The sequence below is a fragment of the Ranitomeya variabilis genome, chromosome 4, assembly GCF_051348905.1.
Source record: "Ranitomeya variabilis isolate aRanVar5 chromosome 4, aRanVar5.hap1, whole genome shotgun sequence".
NCBI lineage: Eukaryota > Metazoa > Chordata > Amphibia > Anura > Dendrobatidae > Ranitomeya > Ranitomeya variabilis.
This window is the reverse complement of record NC_135235.1, coordinates 218,227,464-218,249,384: the sequence shown is the minus strand read 5'-3', so window position 1 is coordinate 218,249,384 and position 21,921 is coordinate 218,227,464. Positions and strand designations below refer to the sequence as shown.

Sequence of the window (21,921 nt, the reverse complement as noted above, 5' to 3'; positions counted from 1 at the left end):
TGGAAATGGAGGGATGATAAACTCTATCCGGTTGCCAGAAATCTGTAAGAAAAACAAACCCCCCAAAAATTACAAACTATTCTATTTATGTTGTGGTTACGCTAAAGACAGAAAGGAAAATACCTAAAATATACATGTCAGAACACCCAAAATTTGGACTGTCATTGGTTTAGAGTTGGAACGTACCTTAATGTAACCAGCAGACGTTCCTCCGGTGGAATCGCTCTACGGAGCTGGGTGTCCTGTCTCCGTATGGCTCCTTGGACACGAGCAAGCAAATCCCGAAACGAGTTTTGCGACATCCTTGTATATTCATGGAATTTCTCCGGGTTTGCATTAAGCTCGCCATACAACGTGTGATAGGCTGCACGGCTCTCACGTAGTTCGATAATGGGGTGCCTCCAAAAACGCCTACGTTGTCTCCTTCTCCATCTTTCGCGATTTCTGTCTTGCTCCCAAGCAAACGCACAGGCAAGAAACAGCTTGATGCTTAAATCCAGGTTGAAATAAAAGCTCTCCATGCGAAGATCCATTATGACACAGGATACAGGAGCAAAATCTGAAGATTTCAGCTGTTCAAGGGTCTATATATAGAGATCCCATAATACATGCCCTCTGTAGTCCCATTGGCAGTTTCTGGTTATCTACAATTTTCTAATTTGTCACCATGCGCACCAAAAACGCAAACGCAGGAAAAAACGCATAGAAAAGCGTGCAAACGCAGCGTCACCGCTGTGCTCTGCTTTTACTTTACGGCGGCACTCAGTCAGTGCGGGAAGCAGACGGCAAGGGACCTGAAGGACACCGGAATGTGAGTATGTACGTTTTTTTTTTTTTTACTTTTACGCTGGTAACCACGGTAAACATCGGGTTACTAAGCGCGGCCCTGCACTTAGTAACACGATGTTTACCCTGGTTACCCGGGACCTCGGCATCGTTGGTCGCTGGAGAGCGGTCTGTGTGACAGCTCCCCAGCGACCACACGACTTTCCAACGATCTCGGCCAGGTCGTATCGCTGGTCGTGATCGTTGGAAAGTTGCAGAGTGTGACAGTACCCTTAGTGTGAAGGTACCTTAATACTAGAGCAAGCAAACAACAGTCACATGGCTCAATCCTAAATGTTAGCAGTCTCAGAAAATGGCGACTCAAACTAATTAAAAAAATAAATCAATTAAATATTTAAAAAAACACTTATGGCTCTTGGAATAAGGTGAAAAAAAATCCCAAAAAGTAAAAATTACCTGTCCTGAAGGGGAAGGGGTTAAGTGAATGTCCTCATAAACAAGCAACAAAGCAATCAGAAAAAAAGTGAAAATTTTCACAAAATCCCTTACAACCCTTTTTTTTCCCCCCCTCATAAAAACCACTGAAGCATGACGAGCACCGATCGTGCAGATTTTCCACTTGAACGATCGTCCTGTGATCAATATCATCCCTCGCTGCTCACAAGGCTTCCTGGACAGATCTGCCTGGTGACAAGTGACGCGCCGCTCAGTCCGCGCTCCCATTGGTCGGGAGGAGTCTGAGAAGTTTGTGAATTTTCCCTGCGTGTTCCGGGAAGTGGACACACGGTGTAATCTCACGGCAGACAGACACAACAAGCAGCAGCAACAACATGAGACCCGCAGTGTGTGCGACCTTCCTGGCCCTGCTCTGCGCCATATCCAGCCCTGCAGGTGAGAAAGGGCAGAGCTCAGAAACTTTTTTTTAAAGTTCCTTAGAAAACTTTTGTTAGTGGGGGTAGTGACTTATGTTGTTTTCTGATGACATCATCTTATACTATTGAGAGTTGAAGGGGAACTGATCTCTTATTAATTGGGGTCTTTTACTATATAAAAGTCTTAAAGGGGCGTTCCAATGATGACAAGGTCGTGCGTCCCTTTAAGGGGGGGGGGCATTCTGTTTGGTCCTGTATCTGTGTAGTTTGAAGTTTTTTGTTGGAGACTCCCATCCCCCAGAAATCCAGCAGGGGTCCTAACGGCCCCCTAGTGGGAGGGGCAAGTAAAGGGGCCGGTCTCCCCTCACACCCGATGCATCTCTGCGCCTCCTATGGGAGGTCTTTATTCTAACATGGGGGCACCTCTCCCAAATAATCATATCAGCCGGACCCTTCGGCTCTGGCGGCATCTGGGGCAAAATTGGACTGCCCAAAGAGGTGTCAATCAAGTGAAAAATGGGCTGGGTCATGACTGTTCAGTAGAAAGACTCCGCCTCCTTGACTCTACATGTATAATTTGCCTGCAGCTACAGTTTTAGAGGGTCATCACCAAGATCTATAAGACTTACTGATTGTGGGTGGTCCAACTGCTGGGATCCCCCATCGATCCCAAGAATGGGGCTAAGGAACTCGGCTGAGTACTATTCCTGGGTTTTGCAGCCCCATTTTTAGGATCGATGGGGGTCTCGGGAATTAGTCAGTTGCCCCCTGTCCTATAGACAGAGGTGATTTGGGAAAAAACCTTTAAATAAAGCTCAGGGTGACCGGCCTGGGGAGGAGGGAGTTAAAAAGTGACAACTGCTAAGGTGTCATCATATCCCACCTCCTGTAGTTGTCGGCTTTCTCCCGTCACACAGGGGCTTGGGAGGGTAAGAGGGTGAAATCCCCACTGGCGGCGTAGGGTAAAGTCATGGGACCTGAGGTTGTGTTTAGTGAGTATCAGCGCCCCCTAGCTGGGGGATTATTTTGTATGTCGTATCTAATATAAAGGGCGACTAGTTTCCCTTTAAATCGCCCCGGAGGGTCCGCAGCCCGGATGTGGGGGAGTGCTTTGTGTGTTTTCTCCGGTGATCGTCTGCTGGGGTTGGGCGTGCCGTGTGTGATCTCACGTCTGATGTGTCTTCCTGTTTATGCCAGGCTCCTCCGTCTGGCCTCGTCACGTGCCCTCGTTTCCTCTTCTGTAACAATAGATCATTATCCGGACCTAGGGAGCGTTCACACTAGCAGATCGGCGCTCATGTATAAGCCCGATTAGCTGGTCGGCAGCCTATTTACAATGAACCTTCCAAAAATGGTCCATAGATAGAATTGTAACAAAACCCCAGCTGTGAGAAGTAATACATCTGTAGTCATTTTCAGCATCTGACTAAACAGGAATGGGTACTGTCCATAAACAGCCGGATTCTTGCACCATTTCATGCCAGGGATCTGGTAGGAAAACCTTACGCAGGAGGGGGCTGGGTTGGCCACTTTGCACCCTACCAGGAGTTCAAAACTGGATATATCTGATCCTCCTGGGTGGAACCATCAGCAGCCCCACCCCTGAGGTCCAGACGGTGAAAGTGTAATCTCTCTAGTAAGGCAAATGGGGGGACAGAACCAGTGTTGGGTCCATATATTAGAAGAGTACCCAAGAATGTTGTGACTGGTAGATCCTCTATCAGCGGTTATTACCTGTCAGTGTCACCCTGCCTCTGATGATAATGAGACTGCTGAAAACTCTTGAGATTACAAAACAGCCCTAGTGGCCAATGTGAAAATTGCATTTGTTTATTAATAAATGGTCATAATATGGGGGAAAAAATCCTAATATTAAGACGTGGTGTAAAGTGAGAGCTGAGAACGTCGGCCGCCCTGGATGAGACGCTGCCATTTCTTTCAAGTCTCCTTCTCATAGTGAATTTCTTTCTGCGTCCCGCCAGCTAATCCTCCACCTACAAAGAGCCGAGATCAGACTAGTTCTGTTCTCTTTAATTCCACCTCATCACTTGATCTACAGAAGGTGCGAGAGACCCCTGCCGGGCCGCGGCCCCCTCCGGGGACGATGACATTACCAGGCATGTAAGTCACCGTGAACATGAGAAGATCCCACTGTGACTGATATTGTCTGCAGAGGGGACGGCGACTAAAGCCGCCACCGCCGCCGCTTTCATCACCGCTGACAGGTAGTGCGCCAGTCAGGAGTCATTAGTGCTGGGATGAAAAAAGGTCGCCGGCCCAACATATCCGATAGATCTGCCAGAACTAACAGCGCGGTCTGGACAAAGGACGGCTCCTCTCCCGTCCTCGGTACGCAGCTCTGCCGAATACACAGACCTGTATAGCTGCAGACGCGGCAGCCCCTTCTACCTGTGAGAATGGGGGTCCTGACCATAAACGGGAGAGTACATCTGTATGCTGTGAGCGCCCCTAGTGGTGGAGGCAGGAAGCCACAATTGTATTAATATACTGTAGGTCTCGGACCCCAATATCGACAAATGACTAATCCACATAGAATTTTGGACTTAAAAATGAAAGCGGGAAAACTTTATAATCTTCTGCTTGTAAAACCGCCAATGTCAGCCTTGTTTCTGATCATATTGCCTTGATGCTAACAGAGGCATCTTTGTGTCTTTCAGCCCATGCCAGACTGACCATCGCCGGGCCGAAGGAGCCCGTACTACAGGGCGATGATGTGACCCTGGAGTGTCTCTCAGACGACGATTCTGACATGGGGAATTACACATTTGAAAGATACACGACAGTAAGTACATCAGTGTCACTGGGCTCAGGGCAGGGGCAGACACTGACAGTGACCCCTGTGCAAGTATATAGCCACACACACATACGTGTATATATTACATAGCCTCCTTTATTATGTATATTGCCGTCCCTTATTATACAGTGCCCTATCTTATGTACAGTACCGTCCCTTACATATTGTATTTTATAGAGCCCTGCTTTTATTACATACCGCACTGTCTTGTTACCTGTATAATGCAGTGAGGCTGATGGAGCATGGGAAAGCTTCTTTTCTAATGTAGGAGCTGATGGACTGGTAGTCTGGTCACCGGCTCCTCCATCAGCAGTCATTTTCTATCTAACAAGAGGGGGAACTGTGTAATAAAAGCGGGCACCGTGAATAACAAAAATAACAAGAATACACTATGTAAGAGACAGCACTGTACATAAAAGCAGAGGAAGCTATATAATAAGGGACGGCACCATATATAACTAGAGAGGATGGTATGTAATAAGGGACGGTGTTATAACAAAAGAGGAAACTATGTAATTCAGGATGGTGTTAGACATAATAAATGAGTACACTATATACTAAGGGATTGTGCTATACATGAAAAGTGACTGCACTATATACTGAGGGATGGCACTATACATAGTAAGCGAGTACACTATATACTAAGGGGCTGTGCTATGTATAATAAGTGAGTACACTATATACTAAGGGGCTGTGCTATGTATAATAAGTGAGTACAATATATAATAAGGGACTGTGTTAAACATAATAAGCGATAATAAAGTCTTCCACCACCCCGTTCCTAAATCCATTATAAATCCCCCTTCCTCCCATTCCAATCCCCCACACCCCTCATTGCTCATTGTCCTCCTACCCCCCGCATCCTATTATTGTCCTTTCCCCCACCCCCATCATTGCCCTTTCCACCACCTCCATCATTGCCTTCTCCCCCACCACCACATCATTGCCCATTACACTACCTCCATCATTGCTTTCTTCCCCGCCACCCCAATCATTGTCCTTTCCACCACCTCCATCGTTACTTTCTCCCCCACCACCCCATCATTGCCTTCTGCCCCACCACCCCATCATTGTCCTTTCCACCACCTCCATCATTGCTTTCTTCCCCACCACCCCATCATTGCCTTCTCCCCCACCACCCCCATCATTGCCTTCTTCCCCACCACCTTCATCATTGCTCATTCCACCACCTTCATTATTTCCTCCTACCCCACCATACCCATCATTGCCTTTTCCCCTCACCACCCCATCATTGCCCATTCCACTACCTACATCATTTCCTTCTCCCCACCACCCCCATTATTGCCCTTTCAACCACCAACATCATTGCCCTTTCCACCACCTCCATCACTGCCTTCTCCCCCACCACCACCATCATTGCCCATTCCACCACCTCCATCATTTCCTCCTCCCCTACCACCCCATTATTGCCCTTTCCACCACCCCCATCATTGTCCTTTCCACCATCCCCATCATTGCCCTCTCCATCACCGCCTTCTTCCCCCATCACTCCCATCATTGCTCTCTCCTCCACCTACACACATACAGCACCATTCACCTCTCTGCACGTTCTCCTGCAGCGCTACGCATGCATGCACACACGCACAGCATAACTCATCTTTACACACACACGCACACATACGTACTCACACACAGCACCTCTCACCTCTCCGCACGTTCTCCCGCAGCATCACTATCAGCTTCCTCTCTCTGGCACAGCTGTGGCGCTGAATGATGATGTCATCCAACCGCGCTGTTGACTGCTGTGTGAGACAGGAAGCGTGGGCAGGAAGCAGGACTGATCGCTGCAGCTCCGCTCCGCTGCCATTTTCTCTTGTACGCAGCGGAGCTACAGGGCTCTCTCCCTGACCGCCGCACGTGAGGGAAATATGGTCAGGGGCTCCTCGGGGCTGGATAAACAGGCCAGATTGCCCTCATTATTAGCCGCCCTGCAGGGGCCCCCCTTCACCTCTGGGCCCCGATGCAGCTGCACATGCGGTATGTCCACCCCTGGCTCAGGGTAGGTGGGGATAGGAACTTATTGGGGTATGTCCATCTATCGGCACAGTGTTTTTTGACTTACAAAAATTTGGATCAAGGGGGAAACTTACATAGATTAATAGACGTATTATTACTGAGGCCGGTGATTGGTGGCAACAGTAACCTGTATAGGTTGGGAGTAGTTATTGGAAAACACCTGTGTACATACATATCATGTATAAGGCTACGTCCCCACGGTCAGTATTAGGCAGCGCCTTGGACGCAGCACATATCCGCTTCGTCCAAAGCGCTTCCGGCTTTTGAACGCAGGTGATTCTGCATGTGTTCATTGAAACGTGCGGAATCACTTGATCCAATACATTGCACTGGTGATATTTATTTTGCGGAGACTGAGCGTGGGAAGCCAGAGGCGTCGGTGCACACATAGTGGGGATGGGATTTCTTGAAATCCTATCCACTATGCTGTAACATCTGGCCGCTGTGGGTTGGACGCTGCGGATGTACATAGTGTCCGACCCGCAGCATTTACTGATGGTGGTAACATATCCTTATACTCCAGAGCTGCACTCACAATTCAGCTGGTGCAGTAACTGTGTATATACATTACATTACTGATCTTGAGTTACATCCTGTATTATACTCCAGAGCTGCACTCACTATTCAGCTGGTGCAGTCACTGTGTACATACATTACATTACTGATCCTGAGTTACATCCTGTATTATACCCCAGAGCTGCACTCAATATTCTACTGGTGCAGTCACTGCGTACATGCATTACATTACTGATCCTGAGTTACATCCTGTATTATACTACAGAGCTGCACTCACTATTCTGCTGGTGCAGTCACTGTGTACATGCATTACTGATCCTGAGTTACCTCCTGTATTATACCCCAGAGCTGCACTCACTATTCTGCTGGTGCAGTCACTGTGTACATACATTACATTACTGATCCTGTGTTACAGCCTGTATTATACTCCAGAGCTGCACTCACTATTCTGCTGGTGCAGTCACTGTGTACATACATTACATTACTGATCCTGTATTATACTCCAGAGCTGCACTCACTAGAGGACTCTGATTATCATGTGTTTCTGACCAGACAGAGCTCCATGTGTCATGATATGGTAATGGGGAGGTTAGGTGTTGCCAGCAGCACAGAGTACTTCAGGAAATGAATATGCTGATCCCGTGGTGTTTCCCTCGGTGTGGGACCTAGCCCTGCACACATGTAGTATTTCCGCAGTGTTTGTGTTGTGGTGCTGGTGCAGCGTTACTTTATGTTCTCAGATCTTCGCTTTCAGACGACGTCACGTGTTTTGTGTTTGCACAGTATCTATGAGCAGCGTCAGGCTGCAGGCTCCGCACCGGAAGATGGGGGTAGTATTACACAACACAGCTGTTGGGTACATCATCATTATAGCTGTGTAGCATCCTGGGGGCGGCATAGTTGTGGTAATGCACTTCACTCTCAGAAATAATGCCGCCATACCTATTACTTTGGTCTATTAATACAACTCCTCCACATTATGTGCAGGCCACGTGTTGTACTGTATCATGGGGACGCGCGACATGCTGGTATACATAAGATTACGCCATGGCGTTGCTGGAGTCATATGACATTGCATAATCAGGCATTAGTTTTGAGCACAGTCTGGCAATACAATGTGTCGTTCCTCCAGGTGAAGACAGGAGAAAGAACTGATAAGTGGTAACAGCAGCTTTTAGAAGGTTTGAGGCCCTCCAGACAATTCACCACCCTTTGAACTTATTAGGGAAGTGGATAGGACGACCCCTATCTATGATAGCTGCGATGCTCTGTGTCCAGACCTCTATCCTAGCTGCGATGCGCTGTGTGTCCTGACCCCCTTTCTATCCTAGCTGCGATGCTCTGTGTGTCCTGACCCCCTTTCTATCCTAGCTGCGATGCTCTGTGTGTCCTGACACCTTTCTATCATAGCTGTGATGCTCTGTGTCCAGACCTCTATCCTAGCTGCGATGCGCTGTGTCCTGACCCCCTTTCTATCCTAACTGCGATGCTCTGTGTGTCCTGACACCTTTCTATCATAGCTGCGATGCTCTGTGTATCCTGACACCTTTCTATCATAGCTGCGATGCTCTGTGTCCAGACCTCTATCCTAGCTGCGATGCTCTGTGTCCTGACACCTTTCTATCATAGCTGCGATGCTCCGTGTGTCCTGACACCTTTCTATCATAGCTGAGGTGCTCTGTGTGTCCTGACACCTTTCTATCATAGCTGAGATGCTCTGTGTGTCCTGACACCTTTATATCATAGCTGTGAAGCTCTGGATGTCCTGACACCTTTCTATCATAGCTGTGATGCTCTGTGTGTCCTGACCCCCTTTCTATCCTAGCTGTGATGCTCTGTGTGTCCAGACCCCTCTCTATCTATGTAGCTGTGATGTGTTTGCCGGAGCACTCCACGGGACGTTGAGATGTTCTGACCCAGTCATTTAGACATCACAGTTTGGCCCTTGGAGTCGCTCCGCTCCTTCCTCTTGCTCGGATTTCCTGCTTCCAGCCCATCGGTCTGTTATGGCTGATCGGAGAACTCAGTAACATGTAGGAGGATCTATCCTCTGTATTCTGTCACCTTGTCGAGCAGTATTCCACTGATCTCTCCCTATACTTCCCCCTCATAGGACACAAGTGCGGCGATGTCTCTTCCTTCCATCCTCTCTTGTCTTCCCAAATCTGTTACCTTAGAAAAATAAATAAATAAAGGATTTTATTAGAAATGTTTGTTTTCCACTAAACAAAGCGAGAACAGAAAGTTAGACTTGTAAAATGAAAAGTAAATACAATTACGGCGGTGAGCGGGTCTCGCTCAGCAACTCCGTCTTCTTTCCGCTCTGATTGGGCTCCAGAACGCCGGCGCTTGTTTGTTTATGCCGCCGCTTCATGTGATGGATGCTGTAAAAGCTGCTTACAGGGGAAATTTAGGAGAGCGGCATGCCCGACATGGAGGGAGGCTTCATCTTCTGACGGGAGCGGAGGACACTGGTGATGTGGGAGGTCTGTGGACCCTGCAGATTGTTCCTCCATCCACATTCATTTTCCCAGAAAGGATTGTCGATCTTCATCTTGTCCTAATAATGGCGGAAGAGCGCCCGACTCAGCAGATCTGGCCCAGGAGGCACTCAGTCTTCATTGGAGCAGGAATAACAGCATTTACCAGGTATCAGATTGGTCCCTTGTGGCACGCTGGGCCGTCCAAGAGACACGACCACCCGGAAATAAACTCTCAGTATGGAGGTCTTCATAGTGGAACATTGTCTACCCACAAATACTGACCACAACGGTGCTGGAGTTCCTCCATGATCAACATTAGATTCCTCTCCCCACCATAATCTGTGCCCTTCTGTGCCATTGTTCACGTTGGATGGTGTCAGGCTGCTCCCTCGTAGAAATCATTGTGCCCTTCCCGCCATTGTTTTTGTCACCCTGTCCTCCCCACTGTCATGAGCCTCAGAGTGGCTTTTCCATCGATACTTGCAGTCAGGTCGACCTTCCCCACTATAATCTGTGTCAGAGTGCTCCTTCCTGTCATAATTGGCATCAAGATACCCTTAGTCTTTGTAAGGGAGCGCCCTTCCTCTATAGTAGGTGTCAGGGGGCGCCCTTCCTCTCCGCTATAGTTGGTGTCAGGGGGCGCCGTCCTTCCTCTCCGGTATAGTTGGTGTCAGAGGAAGCCCTTCCTCTCCTCTATAGTAGGTGTCAGGGAGCGGCGCCCTTCCTCTCCTCTATAGTAGGTGTCAGGGAGCGCCGTCCTTCCTCTCCTCTATAGTAGGTGTCAGGGGGCACCGTCCTTCCTCGCCGCTATAGTAGGTGTCAGGAAGCGCCGTCCTTCCTCTCCTCTATAGTAGGTGTCAGGGGGCGCCGTCCTTCCTCTCCTCTATAGTAGGTGTCAGGGAGCGCCGTCCTTCCTCTCCTCTATAGTAGGTGTCAGGGGGCGCCGTCCTTCCTCTCCTCTATAGTAGGTGTCAGGGAACGTCGTCCTTCCTCTCCTCTATAGTAGGTGTCAGGGGGCGCCGTCCTTCCTCTCCTCTATAGTAGGTGTCAGGGAGCGCCGTCCTTCCTCTCCTCTATAGTAGGTGTCAGGGGGCACCGTCCTTCCTCTCCTCTATAGTAGGTGTCAGGGAACGTCGTCCTTCCTCTCCTCTATAGTTGGTGTCAGGGGGCGCCGTCCTTCCTCTCCTCTATAGTAGGTGTCAGAGAGCGCCGTCCTTCCTCTCCTCTATAGTAGGTGTCAGGGGGCGCCGTCCGTCCTCGCCTTTATAGGAGGTGTCAGGGAACGTCGTCCTTCCTCTCCTCTATAGTAGGTGTCAGGGGGCGCCGTCCTTCCTCTCCTCTATAGTAGGTGTCAGGGCGCCCGTCCTCGCCTTTATAGTAGGTGTCAGGGGGCACCGTCCTTCCTCACCTCTATAGTAGGTGTCAGGGAGCGTCGTCCTTCCTCTCCTCTATAGTAGGTGTCGGAGCGCCGTCCTTCCTCGCCTTTTATAGTAGGTGTCAGAGGGCGCCGTCCTTCCTCTCCTCTATAGTAGGTGTCAGGGAGCGCCGTCCTTCCTCTCTATAGTAGGTGTCAGGGAGCGCCGTCCTTCCTCTCTATAGTAGGTGTCAGGGAGCGCCGTCCTTCCTCTCTATAGTAGGTGTCAGGGAGCGCCGTCCTTCCTCTCCTCTATAGTAGGTGTCAGGGGGCGCCGTCCTTCCTCTCCTCTATAGTAGGTGTCAGGGGGCGCCGTCCTTCCTCTCCTCTATAGTAGGTGTCAGGGAGCGCCGTCCTTCCTCTCTATAGTAGGTGTCAGGGAGCGCCGTCCTTCCTCTCCTCTATAGTAGGTGTCAGGGAGCGCCATCCTTCCTCTCCACTATAGTAGGTGTCAGGGAGCGCCATCCTTCCTCTCCTCTATAGTAGGGGTCAGGGAGCGCCGTCCTTCCTCTCCACTATAGTAGGTGTCAGGGGGCGCCGTCCTTCCTCTCTATAGTAGGTGTCAGGGAGCGCCGTCCTTCCTCTCCTCTATAGTAGGTGTCAGGGAGCGCCATCCTTCCTCTCCACTATAGTAGGTGTCAGGGAGCGCCATCCTTCCTCTCCTCTATAGTAGGGGTCAGGGAGCGCCGTCCTTCCTCTCCTCTATAGTAGGTGTCAGGGGGCGTCCTTCCTCTCCTCTATAGTAGGTGTCAGGGGGCGTCGTCCTTCCTCTCCTCTATAGTAGGTGTCATGGGGCGTCGTCCTTCCTCTCCTCTATAGTAGGTGTCAGGGGGCGTCGTCCTTCCTCTCCTCTATAGTAGGTGTCATGGGGCGTCGTCCTTCCTCTCCTCTATAGTAGGTGTCATGGGGCGTCGTCCTTCCTCTCCTCTATAGTAGGTGTCAGGGGGCGTCGTCCTTCCTCTCCTCTATAGTAGGTGTCAGGGGGCGCGTTCTGTCCTCGCCTCTATAGTAGGTGTCGAGGGCGCCGTCCTTCCTCTCCTCTATAGTAGGTGTCATGGGGCGTCGTCCTTCCTCTCCTCTATAGTAGGTGTCAGGGGGCGCGTTCTGTCCTCGCCTCTATAGTAGGTGTCGGGGGCGTCCTTCCTTCTTTTCGCTTTCCACCATAGTCGGTGTTAGGTGGTCCATTGCTCATCCCTCCGGGTTTCTCCTCCAGCTTTTCCGCCCTCTGTATGATCACGTAGCTCTATACAGCTGACTGCCTCATGTATAAGGGGGCAGTGTGCCGGCCGGGGGTCTGGGGAAGCTGCTTCTCATCACTTCTGCGGCCTGTGAATCTAGATCCCTCCTGACTTCCCTCCTCCGTGGATTCCTCATGACTAGGGCCGCTGCACAGCGCGTTGTCAGGCGTGGCACGTGGCGCCTTTCGCTATAATTTATTCCAAAACCTCTCCTTATCTGGATGACATTTCACCCGGACAGGACGATGCCGCTGATACATTCGTGTTTATCACTTGCTCTTTCCTGCCGGCTCTCTGGATGTCCTCGGTGATGATTGCTGCAGCGTTATTACACCCTGTGATGTATTATACCAGTCTGTGCCACGATGTGTGATGTCTGTGCCACCGATAGTGTCAGATCCTGAGCCTTATGTTTATCTACTTATTTCCTCTGTAGTTTAAAGCTCCAAGAATGGATTTAAAAAATGTACTGCAGAGCTGTATTAACAATTCTGCAACCTTCAAAGCTCAAATCTCCCAATTTTCCAAATGCTGTTTATCTAGTCATCCTATATAAATCTAGTGATCTACACAGAAAGTGATCTTCCAAAAAATTGCAATGAGGGCCAAAAATAATCTATGACCTTGACTCCACCAGCAGCATTGTGAGCACAGCTCTGGAGTATAAGATAGGATGTAACTCCGGATCAGTAATGTAATGTATGTACACAGTGACTGCACCAGCAGAATAATGAGTGCAGCTCTGGGGTATAATACAGGATGTAACTCAGCATTAGTGACTCCATTAGCAGAATAGTGATTGCAGCTCTGAATTGTCTGTCTGATACTCGTGATCTGGAGTAGGGGGCATATTGGTCAATGCTATGGGCAGAAAGGGTGGAATAAAGTTTTGTAGCTAATGAAGATTGTTTTGGTCACAGTTTGTATTCTGGGGACTGTGCGCTCCTTGCTCCAGTGTTTGTACTGCAGCCTCCATCCCACAGTATCGTAACAGTAACTACAAAACCGGTCCGGTAACATTTCTGTTCTTTTCCATTATGGTGATCTTGCAATGACTGCTTTTTCTTAACTCCTTCCTTGTCCCTTGGTAAGTAATGTGCTCAGACTGACCCATGGGATGTCAGAAAAACAACCAGTTAGCAGAATAATGAGTGCAGCTCTGAGGTATAATACAGGATGTAACTCAGAATCAGTAATGTAATGTATGTACACAGTGACTGCACCAGCAGAATAGTGAGTGCAGCTCTGAGGTATAACACAGGATGTAATATATTTACACAGTGACTCCTTCCCCTTTAATTCCACAGCTCTCTCTCCTGCTCGGGCTATCACTGCCCTGGATACATCTTCTTGTAAACCAGAGCCGTTACTTGTTTTGTTACTCTCAATGGGACGCATTGATTTTTTTGTTTAAAATGAAACCAGTGTCGGCCTCGGGGAAATCTCTGCTGACAACGTCATTTGTAGAGGTGCTGTGGTATCGGCTGCCTGGTTTCAGGAAGAAGGTTCAAGGCAGCGACCTGTTTCTTCCGGCGATCCACAGTCACAGCACCGTCCACCATAGGCCTGTAGATTACAGTTACGGATGCCGCTGTGACCTTCACATCCCTGATTTTCAGCATGTTTTCTTTTTTTTGCAATTCCATGTATAGCAATAGAAGGGGCTGGGGTGGACTACTGTTCTTTCCATTCTTATTCTTCATGAATATAATTCCCAAACAGTGAAGACTGACACCGATAACAGGAGATCAGATGCTGATAATTCCACATAGTCAGAATAGTTACCGTATATGAGAATGTAGCCCACACTGAGGCCCTGGGTGCGTTGGCATCTGATTGGCACATGCCTATACATCAGATTGTGGTGTTGCTGCTGATGCTGTATCCACGTCATCTGTTCTTTATATCCCCAGTGGATGAAGACCTGGTTTCGGCTGGACGCCTCTCGCTACATGAGATGTTGGTATTTCAGCGTTAACATCAGTCGTAGCTCCGAGCGGCTGCTCATGCACCTGAGCGACGTTTCCGAGTGGCAGACCGGACCGTACCGCTGTGTGAACACCGACAACCAGACCGGCGAAGAGGTGTCAGAGCCACTCAGCGTCAACGTGATCTGTAAGTTCCAAATTATCGACACTGAATAAAGCAAGTGAAGCTTACTGCAAACAGAGGTGCTGCCTATAAAAGTCAATGAGGTTCCGGCTTTTACTCTATGCCTAGCATTAGAAATGGTGCTGCCTATAATAGTCGATGAGGTTCCGGCTTTTACTCTACACCTACCGTTAAATATGGTGTGGCCTATAATAGTCGATGAGGTTCCAGCTTTTACTCTATGCCTAGCATTAGAATTGGTGCTGCCTATAATAGTCGATGAGGTTCCGGCTTTACTCTAAACCTACCATTAAATATGGTGTGACATATAATAGTCGGTGAGGTCCCAGCTTTTACTCTATGCCTAGCATAGAGTAAAAGATGGCATAGAGTAAAAGCTGGGACCTCACCACCATAGATTTTACTCTATGCCTAGCATTAGAAATGGTGCTGCCTATAATAGTCGATGAGGTTCCGGCTTTTACTCTACACCTAGCATTAAATATGTTGTGGCCTATAATAGTCGATTGAGGTTCCGGCTTTTACTCTATGCCTAGCATTAGAAATGGTGCTGCCTATAATAATCGATGAGGTCTTAGATTTTATTCTACACCTAACATTGGATAGCTTATTAGTGATGGGCAAACCTCTGGATGTTCGGGTCCAGCCGAACATTTACAAAAAGTTTGAGTACCAGAACAGTACCTGAACCCGACAATATTCATTTGAATGGGGGTGCCCAAATATCCAGTGTTTGTTATTGTCATGTGCATGACATTGCGGCAAACACTGCCTCTAATTGGTGGTAAAATCATTACCACCGGTCAGAGAGCCACGGCTTCCACTCTGAATTCACAGCATGAGCCTGCACCTGTGACCGTAGGTAAAAAGTTTACCTCTGGTCACTGACGTTAGCTGATTGGACAATTACTCCCATCAGCTTACACCTGCTGCCGCTTACAGTAGGCTGCTAATGGGAGTATTCATCAGCAGGCACCTGTGCTCTAAATAAATAATAATAAAAAAAACGGTATGGGTTCCCCTGTATGTTTGATTACCAGCCAGGCAAAACTGAGAGCTTCGGGCTGCAACCCTCAGCTATCAGCTTCAGCTAGGCTGGTTATCAAGAACAGAGGGGTCCCTACACCGTTTTTTTGTGGTCCCCCCCCCTCATTTTTGACAACCGGCTTTGCTAAAGCAGACAGCTGGAGGCTGGTATCCTCAGGCTGGTGAGGGGTCATGGATTCCCCCCCCCCCCCCGGCCTAAAAACAGCTGCTCGCAGCCGCCCAGAAAAGTCGTCGTTGTGTCTGAGCAGTGCTGACATTGTACCGACTTGTACCCGTTGTCAGTTTAATTATGAATTTCCAGGAGGAATAATGGAAGAACAGAACAAGACAGTTCTAAGAAAATGGATCTTTTTTTGGGCGATGCCAATTTTAAATTTATTTTCTCTCATTATGGACACAGTGATGGGCTCTCTTTACGCCGCGTTGTTACTGATCTCATATATTACTGCCCTCGGGGGTGAATGTTATTATCAGCGGTGACAGCGCAGATAAGCGGAGTCCCTCTTGTGTATCTGCCAGGGCAGATTTTCAGCTGCTTGTGAATACCTGGGAGGGCCGAACATCACAGACGACATCTTTCATCTAAAGGGCACAGAAAAACCCAAAAAACGTGATCCACACAACAATACGGCAAATGAAAGCAGCGGGAGGCAGAGAGAAATATCAGCGGGTTATCGCAAAATGTCAGCAAACCCCACAATGAAGCGCAGGAAATACATCAAATATTGAAATGGAGCTGCCTGTAAAACCTGCTCCTGACTGTAAAGTACTCAATGGCGGACCACTCAAGTCTGCGATTATCCAAACCCATTTTAGGCCCCCTGTCTGCAGGGCTCGGGTGCCCACTGTAGGTCCACCCCTGCCTTGTATCCCGGGATCCCATACGGTATCATTCCTTCTCTCCGTCCGCTCTATTAATCAGATTTGTACACTTGATCTGGGAATGTTGTTGTTTTTGGATGAACTTATTGCCCATCTTGTCTTTTTGGCTTGGACTGGTATTGCATTTCGACCACATTCACTTGAATTACACAAAACTGCACTGGGAAATGTGCACGATTTACATGACTCCCACTAAGCAATAGGTGACAACATAGTACATGGCCACATTTAGTTTTATCGTAACCTAATATACATCTTTTTGTAGTGAGCTCCTGCTAATGGTAGCTGTATAAGTCTGTATTTAGTGAGTTCCTTCTAGTGGTGGCTGTATAAATTTGTATGTAGTGAGCTCCCTAGTGGTGGCTGTATATCATCTGTATGTAGTGAGCTCCCTCTAGTGGTAGCTGCATAACATCTGTAGTGAGCTCCTCCTAGTTGTAGCTGTACAAATGTGTATGTAGTGAGTTCCCCCTAGTGGTAGCTGTATAACATCTGTATGTAGTGAGTCCCCCCCCCCCCCCCCAGTGGTGGTTGCAGGCAGGCACAATTTTATAATTTAAAGCAAGCACTCTCTCTTAACCCCTTTTTACTATGTGACATCCATCCGTGAAGGTAGTACTAACCTTTTAACTCATAAGGTAAAAGCTGCAAATGCCAAAAATGTAATAATCGATCAAAAGGTCATGTGTGTCCCTAAATGAACACCGCAGCTCCAGCAACATAAGATAAGGGGACATATATTACAGCAACTGTTTGTCTATTTTCCTCCAGATTTGCAGAACGTCTACTTGCAGAATGTTCACTCCTGGTACGGCTATGTGCCCAATGTCATGTGGGTGGAGGAAGGCTCCACGGTGGAAGTTAAATGCTCTGCTTCCGCCTCACAGGAGCCCATGTATGAGTGGAGCCAAGAGGTGAGTGAGGGGTGTACTGTCGGCTGCTTGTATAGGAAACATTGTGTAGATGACGGCGGACAGTCATTTACTGCTAGACCAGAAGTGCAGATGCAGATGTAATCTCCTGTCAGTAGAAAACCCCTATTCGTCCAAATCCTCTTCAGTCATATCTGTTTCTACACTTTTATATTCAGTGTCTTGATGCTTGTGTAGGAAACATGGTGCAGGTGACGGCAGACAGTCATTTACTGTTAAACCAGAAGTGCCGATGCAACTGTAAGCTCCTGTCAGTAGAAATCTCCTAGTCTTCCAAATCTTCCTTAGCCATATATCTGTTTCTACACTTTTACACACAATGTCTAGATGCTTGTATAGGAAACATTATGGAGGTGACGGCAGACAGTCATTTACTGTTAAACCAGAAGTGCCGATGCAACTGTAAGCTCCTGTCAGTAAAAGTCTTCTATTCTTCCTAATTCTCCTCAGCTATATATCTGTTTCTACACTTTTATATTCAATGTCTTGATGCTTGTATAGGAAACACAGGTGACAGCAGACAGTCATTTACTGTTACACCAGAAGTGCCGATGCAGCTGTAAGCTCTTGTCAGTGGAAAACCCCTATTTTTCCAAGTCTTCCTCAGCTATACATCTATTTCTGCACTTTGACGTCCAATATGTCTTGGCATCATCTTAAACCTGGTCAATGGCGTTGTGCCTTAAAGGGACACTGTTCTAGTGTGCAGTCAGGATCCATATATATCACTATACACTATGTTCTCTCCACAGGACAGTGACTGGATTTTGCCTTCCAATACTCTCATCCTTAAAAATGTACAAGAAGAGTCTGAAGGGCAGTACATCTGCCAGGCGCGCCACCCGAATAGGAGTAGCCTGGTGAAGACTCGGTCCTTTGAGCTGCGGGTGATGAAGAAGAGTGCGGAACCAGTCCGAGGTAAAGGATCCAAAACTGGTCCGTGCCTGATTAGCGGGTGTCCCAGGGCTTCTGCACCAACGCGGCCTGTATGGAAGCTGCCCGTGGCTGGAGAGACAGAGTGGCAGGATACATGCATGCACTGGGATTTGCATCCAGTAGCCCAGCACATTGTGAATGTCTGCTATGCCATATTATTGGAATTTCCCTACATTACGATGATAGCAAACTATTAATTACTCATGAGATCATTCATTTGGTCCCAAAACTGCATAGAAAACGGAAGATGCTTGTTCGTCAGGTGAGATGATCTTTAGGCCTTAACAACAGATCATGGTTCTCGGCAGCGCACGAGTAAGTGCTGCAGAGAACAATGGCAGCGTAAGTGATTGATCTATTACAGATTGTTTAGTGAAATCTGAGGCGGTATTAAGAACAAGCAGTCCATCGACGGTCACTGCTGCCGGTTGTAGACAAACCTTTTGGCTGCCAGGAGTCTCTATCGGGGGATCGTCAGTATGTGACTGGTTAATTAGGCTTCTTTATTTATTTATTTATTTTTTAAATCTATTCTCATTTCAGGTGATTTTGCATTTGGCCTGAGTACTGGTGACATCCTCCTGTATACCGCCATCCCGGGGTTCATGCTCACCATCCTGCTCTTCACATTCCTCACTATCCTGATCCGTTACCGCAACCGTCAGATGAAGAAACCACAGATCAGTCTGTAAGTGATTACCGTTCACTAGAGATCAGCGAACGTGCGCAGATGAGGCGTTATTGGAAAGTGCTCGGGAGCAAACAGAATGTCTTCTGCGTGCTCAAATACTATGCTCAAGTCCCCGGGGCTGCAGGTCTCCTGGCTGTTCCACAGCAGCAACACATGCAGGAATTTCCAGTTTGTTAGGCATATTCCCTCATCACTACTATTTACATGTCACTCTGGGGTCCAACTCCAGAGCTGCACTCACTATTCTGCTGGTGCAGTCACTGTGTACAAACATTACTGATCCTGAGTTACATCCTGTATTATACCCCAGAGCTGCACTCACTATTCTGCTGGTGCAGTCACTGTGTACATACATTACATTACTGATCCTGAGTTACATCCTGTATTATACCCCACAGCTGCACTCACTATTCTGCTGGTGCAGTCACTGTGTACATACATTACTGATCCTGAGTTATATCCTGTATTATTCTTCAGAGCTGCATTCACTATTCTGCTGGTGCAGTCACTGTGTACATACATTACTGATCCTGAGTTACATCCTGTATTATACCCCACAGCTGCACTCACTATATAACAGTAGAGCATTTCCCAGTAACTGCACGTTGTCATCATGTTGCAGGGTGGATGATGAGAAGCGGGCCCCCATATATAAAGGCAGCCTCCAGTCTGTGTGCAGCACCACCTCGGACACTCAGCCCCTGGTCATGTGATTGGCGCAGCAGGTTGGTATCTGCTTGGTGTGTACAGAGCTTTGTGAACCTATATCCTATGATATAGCCGCCGTTTAGATCCTTTTACTTCTGGCAAGTGGGTATAATAAGTTATTCTATAAATACTTCCTCTATGTAATAAATCTATTGTCTGGGTCCTGCTTTTGTTCGCTACAGCAGTAGAGATTATGTAATTACCACCTGGGCACGGTGGGTATATGGGGGGCACTTAGATCCATAATTGCTCTGATTTCCTGCAGTATTTGTCCGGCGTTCCTCTGTAAATCTTCTCTAACAATCTTCCCTTTCTGCAGCCAGGACATGCTGTCTCCTCCGCTTCAGCCGGACAGCGCCCCCTATCCCCCACATCCACACGAAGCACCCGGCTTTCTTTGTGCCTTTTATTTTCAATATCGGTGGAGGGAACTTCGAGGGATATTAAGGAGTGGAATTTTTGTAATTTTTTTTTTTCTTGCGGTTCCGATTTTACAAATCAGGGTAAAAACAATGTGATGTTTTTGCTGCGCAGGTAAATTACCGCTAATCAATGTCCGTTTATTGCCACATGGCTTCTTCTGCATCACCTATCGTCTGGCGGCTACCAAAGAGTTAAGACTGTGTTTTTCTTATCGCAAGGTGTTCGCACCTTACACTCCTGTCTCCTATGTTGAGGATAATTGGGTCCATTCCCATTCGTGCCAGTTACCCTATCCCTTTAAGGGTGACATTATATAAAAGGAGGTGGCATATATCCAAAAAGCTTTGAATGCCACAGAGGAGAGTTATACCTTACAGGATTTACCATGTAATACTTCACTTCTCCTGCGGGAGAGCTGTAGGGAAAGCAAACACTTGTTGCTGGATTTTTCCACCAATCACAGCTGATCATTCTGCGATCAGTTCTTGATAGATGGGAACACAACAGTTTCTAGTAATTTATGGTGAGATATATATATATAAAAAAAAAGTGTAAGGTTATAGAATGAACACCAGTTGTGTAGAGTGTAAAGGGTAAAGTTGAGCAGTAGGGGGAGCACGACCCAAAGTAACAAAAAGTTGGGCAAGAAGTTTTAAGCCAGAACTAGCAAGAACTTTTTGATGCATCGAGACCAGAAAATGGTTCAGAGGAGGCCCAAGGATAAATGATCTATGTTTGTACAGCCCACAGCTGTCTGGGCATGCTAAGAGTTGTAGTCCTGCAACAGCTGGACAGTAGATGTGTGTGTAGGAACATTGTGGGGCTGCAGGGTGGTCAGCACCCCTCCCCCGACGCGCGCCGCTGTTCTATCGATTTTGGTTTCAGGCTGTATCTTCTTACCTTGTCTACGGATCAATGTCTCATACGTGTGCAACAGTTTCCTAATAAAATCCTTAACGTTTGGAATTTGGAGGCTTCTGTTTTTTTGTTTTTCTGTTATTTGTTCTACAGAAAAAAGGCCCAGAGGCAGGTAAGCAGCACAGTCGGCTCTGCTACGCCTGTAATAGAAAACTTTAAAAAAAGGAAGTTTTCCAAAGAATAGCACAAAAAAAAGAAAGAAAAGTTCCACACGTTATAAGATCTCTGCTACCGGTCAGTGAATGAAAAAGTAGAAAATGTCTGTAAAGATCCTGTGATGCGAATAAAGTCACAGGACGAGGCCCAGCGGCCCCCGGAGCCGTCTCGCACCTGCTCAAATCCATGAATATATAAAGGAGCGGTGCCTGTTTTACAATTGGTAGATTTAGGATATCCGGCAGCAAACTACTATGCTTATGTCACCTGGCCGGGGCTACATACCTTGGGGGGCCGGGGCCACATATCCTGGGGGGCCGAGATACTGGATCACGCAATGGGTGCACAAGCAAAGGATTCACACTCACCTCCTATGAAATCAGTCTTCGGATATTTGCACATAGTCTTTTTTTCTGAAATTTCACATCAGAAACTCCATTTTTGGAGCAGTGCATTGCAGTAGCTTAAGTATCCATGGCTACGACCACTCATAGTGGCAGTTCTTACTGGTCATAACCATGGATACCTAAGGTATTGTAATGCCCTGCACATGGGGTAAGTGACATAGAAATGTTGTATAGGTCTCCTGATTAGCTATAACTTACCCCATGTGCAGGGTATTGCAGTAGCTTGCGTATCCATGGTTATGACCAGTAAGAACTGTGACTGAGTGGTGGTAGCCATGGATACTTAAGCTACTGCAATGCCCTGCACCTGAGGTAAGCAACATAGAAATGTAGTATAGTTATGTTGCTTACCTCATGGGCAGGGCATTGCAGTAGCTTAAGTATCCATGGCTACGACCACTCGTGATAGTTCTTACTTGTCGTAACCATGGATACTTAAGCTACTGCAACATCCTGCACATGGGGTAAGTGATAGCTAATCAGGAGAGCTATACAACATTTCTATGTCACTTACCCCATGTGCAGGGCATTACAATACCTTAGGTATC

The 21,921-nt window shown here is 47.7% G+C and overlaps 1 protein-coding gene across 1 annotated transcript; it reads left to right on the top strand.

The window, feature by feature from the left end:
• Positions 1-1,386: 1,386 nt before the first annotated feature.
• PSG4 (pregnancy specific beta-1-glycoprotein 4) lies at positions 1,387-20,858 on the top strand. Its single transcript, XM_077259996.1, has 8 exons — positions 1,387-1,677; positions 4,337-4,461; positions 14,075-14,276; positions 16,974-17,116; positions 17,887-18,052; positions 18,614-18,758; positions 19,384-19,486; positions 19,789-20,858. The coding sequence occupies exons 1-7, from the start codon at positions 1,617-1,619 to the stop codon at positions 19,472-19,474; spliced, it is 933 nt and encodes a 310-aa protein (XP_077116111.1). The 5' UTR covers positions 1,387-1,616; the 3' UTR covers positions 19,475-19,486; positions 19,789-20,858.
• The last annotated feature ends 1,063 nt before the right edge of the window (positions 20,859-21,921 follow it).

Excerpts from the sequence above, each read along its gene's own strand:
- PSG4 (XM_077259996.1), top strand. The coding sequence starts at position 1,617 with ATGAGACCCGCAGTGTGTGCGACCTTCCTGGCCCTGCTCTGCGCCATA. Across the intron at positions 14,277-16,973 it reads ACTCAGCGTCAACGTGATCT|ATTTGCAGAACGTCTACTTG; the intron begins GTAAGTTCCAAA and ends ATTTTCCTCCAG. Across the intron at positions 18,053-18,613 it reads GAGTGCGGAACCAGTCCGAG|GTGATTTTGCATTTGGCCTG; the intron begins GTAAAGGATCCA and ends TTCTCATTTCAG.